The 5000-nt window shown below is 33.4% G+C and overlaps 2 protein-coding genes across 4 annotated transcripts in view; one reads left to right on the forward strand and one right to left on the reverse strand.

The window, feature by feature from the left end:
- The window catches only part of LOC125036059 (centrosomal protein of 78 kDa-like), an 11647-nt gene extending 8058 nt beyond the window's left edge, over positions 1-3589 (reverse strand). Inside the window, exons 1-4 of the mRNA XM_047628444.1 lie at positions 3442-3589; positions 1054-1308; positions 674-801; positions 137-313 (exon numbers count right to left, since the gene is read on the reverse strand). Of these exons, the coding sequence (XP_047484400.1) occupies positions 137-313; positions 674-801; positions 1054-1294 (546 nt within the window). The 5' untranslated portion in view covers positions 1295-1308; positions 3442-3589. The remainder of the gene's footprint in view (positions 1-136; positions 314-673; positions 802-1053; positions 1309-3441) is intronic.
- LOC125036060 (putative RNA polymerase II subunit B1 CTD phosphatase RPAP2) overlaps positions 1-5000 on the forward strand; it is a 24333-nt gene that overhangs the window by 7688 nt on the left and 11645 nt on the right. The window contains exon 1 of one of the 3 annotated variants that reach the window (XM_047628446.1): positions 3778-3965. The exons of 1 other annotated variant lie outside the window; for it this stretch is intronic. The gene's annotated coding sequence lies outside the window, so the exon portion shown is untranslated. Of the gene's footprint in view, positions 1-3777; positions 3966-5000 lie in introns of those variants that run through there. One more of the 3 variants, XM_047628447.1, reaches the window with a different exon arrangement.

Here is a 5000-nt window from a genome sequence, read left to right on the forward strand (position 1 = left end):
TAAAAAAAAAGAGGAAAAAACAAAACAAAAAAATCCTTAAAAATATAAAACAAATACTTATGACAAAAAAAAATGAGGCCAGTCCAAGATACAAGAAGTATACCTAAAATTGTATAAATGTATGGCACATACATACTTGTATTAAACTGGACACAGCACAGGCCCCTTTTTCAGATATTGAGCAATGTGTCAGTGCAAGATGAGTGATACTTGGCACATTCTTAACACTCTGGCAGACAAGCTCAGCTCCATTGTTGCCAAGTTCACAGCCTCTTAGGCTCAGGCTCTTGAGATGACGTGTTTTGGAGAGGCCCTGAAATTACCATTTGTTGAATAAGACTTCTTCATATCAGTTATACTTGGGCTTTAATGGTAAATAATCACCTGGGTTTTACTGTCTATCACTTTCATCTGAAAATGTTCATTGACCTTATAGCAATGCTGGTCCTGAAATCATATACAAAAAAGACTTGCTGAAGTGATTATACAAAACATCATTCACTTAATTTTATGAAAAACCTCACAAGCCCAACTTTGGATACACATAAATGTAGAAATATGTATAGATAGTGAAGAGCAAGTGACTATAGCATGAGATTTGAATTTAAAAAATGACTATCAATGTCTTTATTGATACACAATTGATCTAATCATAACTTACAACAGAGCTTACCTGACAAAGTATACTGAGGTTGTTGCCTCTCAGGGTTACATTGCTGATACCGAGCACTGACACTGTCATGGAAACCGACAAACTTGCACTGATGCCTTTCATAACCCTTTGGATTGTCTTCATTCCCACTGAAAGAAAATATATCATCATCATTAGATGCATGGAACTGTTCATACATATACATACATTTTAGGACACACCATAATTCAAATCTACTTTATTTTCTATAGCACCTCTTCATGTTTACAAAGAATAATACAAAAATCATCATCAATATCACTACAAGAGTTGAGAATCTATGATTTTCCACTCCATGACAGAACACATCAAATACCAAAATATGTCAAAGGATAGCTACAGTTGTTTCCTCTATATATTACCTTCTTTCCCAGGTGGAATATATATATAGATCTGAAGGGGTGTAACTTTGTTTTGGAGAGTGTGACATAGTGCTTCTATATGGTCTGTATCTATATCTGATATGTTAATCTCCAAACTTCCTTGAGAAAGTTGATGAGTAAACCGTCCAATGGGGTAGGTGTTATATAGTTCACATGAGAGCCTGTAATGTCGAGTGAGTGTTTCACCAAGCAGTTGTATATTGGGAGCTTTTGGGGACATCCTGCTGTCCCAATCTGCAAAGTAAGGAAGATTTCCATAATAGAAACAAATAACAAATTATTAGAATTTCAGATAATAATACTTTTCAAGTTAGTAAGTAAGAAAAAAATTGCATTGTGATAAATACCAATATGAGTACTTGAATCTCAATAAATAAAACTTGATTACATCTAATATCCATTCATGTTTTCACAAATTTTTGCCTATCATTCTATAATAGTCTGACCAATGCAATGAGTGTCATTTGTTTATATTTAATGCTATGAATAATAAAAGTAATCATATAAAATTTCTCTTTACCTGGCATAAACATAAACATAAACATACACAAGCAAAAATCTAATAAAACACTACTTGCCAAAAAACCAACTGAACTGGTAACTATGAACTACTGGATATATAAGTAAGAAATTTGCTACAATGTGATCAAGTTTTATTTAAAAGGTACATGGTTAATGGTTAATGGTTTAACACATAAATGTGCTAGACATCAAAGGTCATATATGACAAATTTGAGTGGTAAAAATGACCTTACAGACAAATTTCTTAGTATTCATGAAAACCATCAGATAAAAGAAAAAAAAAAGTTGAAATTTTTCCATCATGGAACCTAGAGCAAAAGGTAATGTTCCCTATAAAATGGAGTAAAATGTCAGTAGGGTTGTTTTGTATTTAGCACCCCTCTCCCTACACAAAATAAGGGTGATGCAAATATTGTAACAAATAATTTTTGTGGCTAAAGAATACTGAAATCATTTTAATCACATCAAAATGTATTAGAAAACCTATTCCTTTTTCACTGAAAGGTGGCAAGTTCACTAATGATCTGTATGTTATTATTCATAAAATTTACCCAGAACTTTCATCACTTTTCCATACTTCATGTCCCCCTCCTCTGTAGAGACTACAAGTGGACTATAAAGGGTCTATAAATTTATAACTTGACATATATATCATGATTAAGATCCTAACCCTCTTGCACATGTACTGCATGTTTGTTATAAAGGTCTTGTGGAGACAAGATGTGTATGTTTGACCCATTTCATTTTAAGTGGAAATAGAAAAGTAATAGAGTAATTGCTCTCAAGTTAGTCTGTATGAGCAGTTGCATTTCTTGGTCAGGCATGCTTGTGGAAGAAAACTAATTTAAACTTAAATTAAGAGTGAAAAGTAATGGCCTTAAGGTTGCTATTGACTTTGCAGTATGCCATCTGCTACACAAAATCGTGCTCTGAAATAACCAAAAGCATCTATACACGCTTTCACATGTCACAACCACAGTCATTGTCACACCAGCACCTTTTTAGAAATGGCACAGCAAAATCCCATAGATGGCATATAATGTACATTGCACTCTATGGATGCATTCAGACATGTCAACCTTTTGCCATATCTACTCAGCATGATGCTGGAATGCACTGTATTTGGCTGTGGACAGCACAGAACAAAAATACATTAAGACTGAAAGTACCTTCAGGGTCCATCATTACTACTAACAACTAATTTGTAATTTATACCTGTTATAAATTATTAACCATTGAGCCACCTTAAGTATAGCTTGATTTGAATGCCTTGACTAACATTGTTGATCAAAAATTATATATAAAATTGTACTGTCATATGTCAAATTTAACATGAAAAAATATCAAATATTTCATTAAAACAAAACATTTAAGTACTAAATATCTGAAAAAAAAAAAAAAAATGTTGCATATAATCTATACAATTAGCCCATAACCTACATTAAAAATATTAAATTATCATATTTTCAAATTTGTGTTCCTTCCATCGGGGTTCTGTTCAGAACTGTTTTTCTTTCTTCTTTTATAGGGTTTTAGACCATACTACAGTGTAAACTCCCTAGATCCTTGTAGTTCTTTGGTGTTTTAAGATTATATCTATTATTCTCACTCTCAATCTTAATCTTAATAGTGTTAAAGCCTAGGGCGCTAAAAATTAGTGCATATCACATATTCTTGTTATTTGCAGGAATATCTTTGTGTCTTAGAATGTAATAGTTCTTTAAGGGTGGTTGATCTGCACATGTAATTCATTAATTCAGGTTAGGGCTTTGTACTTTTATCTTGTTTTGTGATTGTATGAAATTGGTCCTTATACCTGTAAAATTTTGGGCTTTGTAAAATTACCATTAAAGGTTCTGGTGTTTCTTCTTGACTGTTACACCATCGGCACATTGGATCTGATTCAGTTCTTAATTTAAACAAGTGCTTTTTAAGTCCTGAGTGTTTCGTCATTAGCCTTGAAAAGCTCACAGTTCAGAACTGTTTGTTTATGTCGGACATTCTTCAGGGATCAAGTGTATAAACAAATATAGTTTTATTTTTATTTTTTAATGAAAATAAAATTATTTTTCTTTATCTCTAGCTTGTTCGGAATTTCTTTAGATATTCCCGGTTATGGAATAGATAACAGGTGATAAACGCCAATGCAAGGGATCGTATGTATAAATGTATACACTTGCAACATGTTGATGTACCATTGAAACAGGCAACCGAAAATAAGTCTAAAACCCTATAAAAGAAGAAAGAAGAACAAGAAGAAGAAGGCAGCCGGAAATACTTCAGCATATAGGAATACAACATCCCTTGATAGGATAATATATGATAAATTTGATTAAATAGTAAGCAACGTCTTGTCAAGGAGTTGGGAGGTTAGTAGATGTAAAAACGAAAAGCCAATATGTTTGAAATAAAACCAATAGAGTAGTAAACAGTTCCACGGATGGCTCAATTAAAGGTATATTTACGGTTATACGGTGTTCACTGAAGCTTGATTGATTGACAAAGCAACAAGAATATCCAGTAGTTGTGTAAGTATGATACCCGCAGGCCAATGGTACAGGTTAGGAGGATTGTTTACATAAAATATTAATAAAATTATAATTGATAATTTTAAGCATACTTGCAAAGTCTGTGCACTGCCTCTATTGTTAAGTTTCAAGATAAGTTTCTTAGATTTATTCGCTCTGTCATTTGCATATGTTATATTCTTTATAAAAGATGTCTGTTTGAAACATAACTGTTGCCCCTCGTACAGTAAGACACTAGTTTATCATGCCTGTCTGAGCTATAGTGCCAGATATGATTGCCCTATAACAATTTACTCCAGTATACCATGCCAGCTCCCAGACTGGTTGCACGCTTTTCTGTTTTCAGCATTGATTAGATCAAGTGTGGATCACTTTACGAACTGAATGACCTAAAATATTTATCGATTAAACTAAGTCATACTTGGTTGTGTCATCAATAACAACCATTTCAATAGCTTAGAAACAATTTCTACCTACCTTTTCTTATAACTGTGTTACATAACAGTGTGGTATGTGGGAGAGGAAAAAATAGTGTTGAGTGGATGAAATATGCCAAGCAGTAGCGGAATTACATATTCACATTCACAATATTTTATTCTTTAAAATGATAGAGGTGGGATAAGACAACTTTATGATTGGTTGAGAGAAAGGGGACTTCAAAGGGAAGTGGGGCTATGGGTGTGATATTGTGGGTGTGTCTGGAGGAAACTTGCCAAATAGTGTCCGATATATCAGTGGACACTACATATGCCTCATTGATAATTGAGAAGTTGTGGGCAAAATGTCTACCAGATTTTGACATACCTTGCATGGTAATAGCAAATGCTAAAACCCAGTCCCATTCGCCAATTTATATTCTGAAGAGTACCAGGGGGG

Source organism: Penaeus chinensis, chromosome 20, assembly GCF_019202785.1.
Source record: "Penaeus chinensis breed Huanghai No. 1 chromosome 20, ASM1920278v2, whole genome shotgun sequence".
Lineage (NCBI taxonomy): Eukaryota > Metazoa > Arthropoda > Malacostraca > Decapoda > Penaeidae > Penaeus > Penaeus chinensis.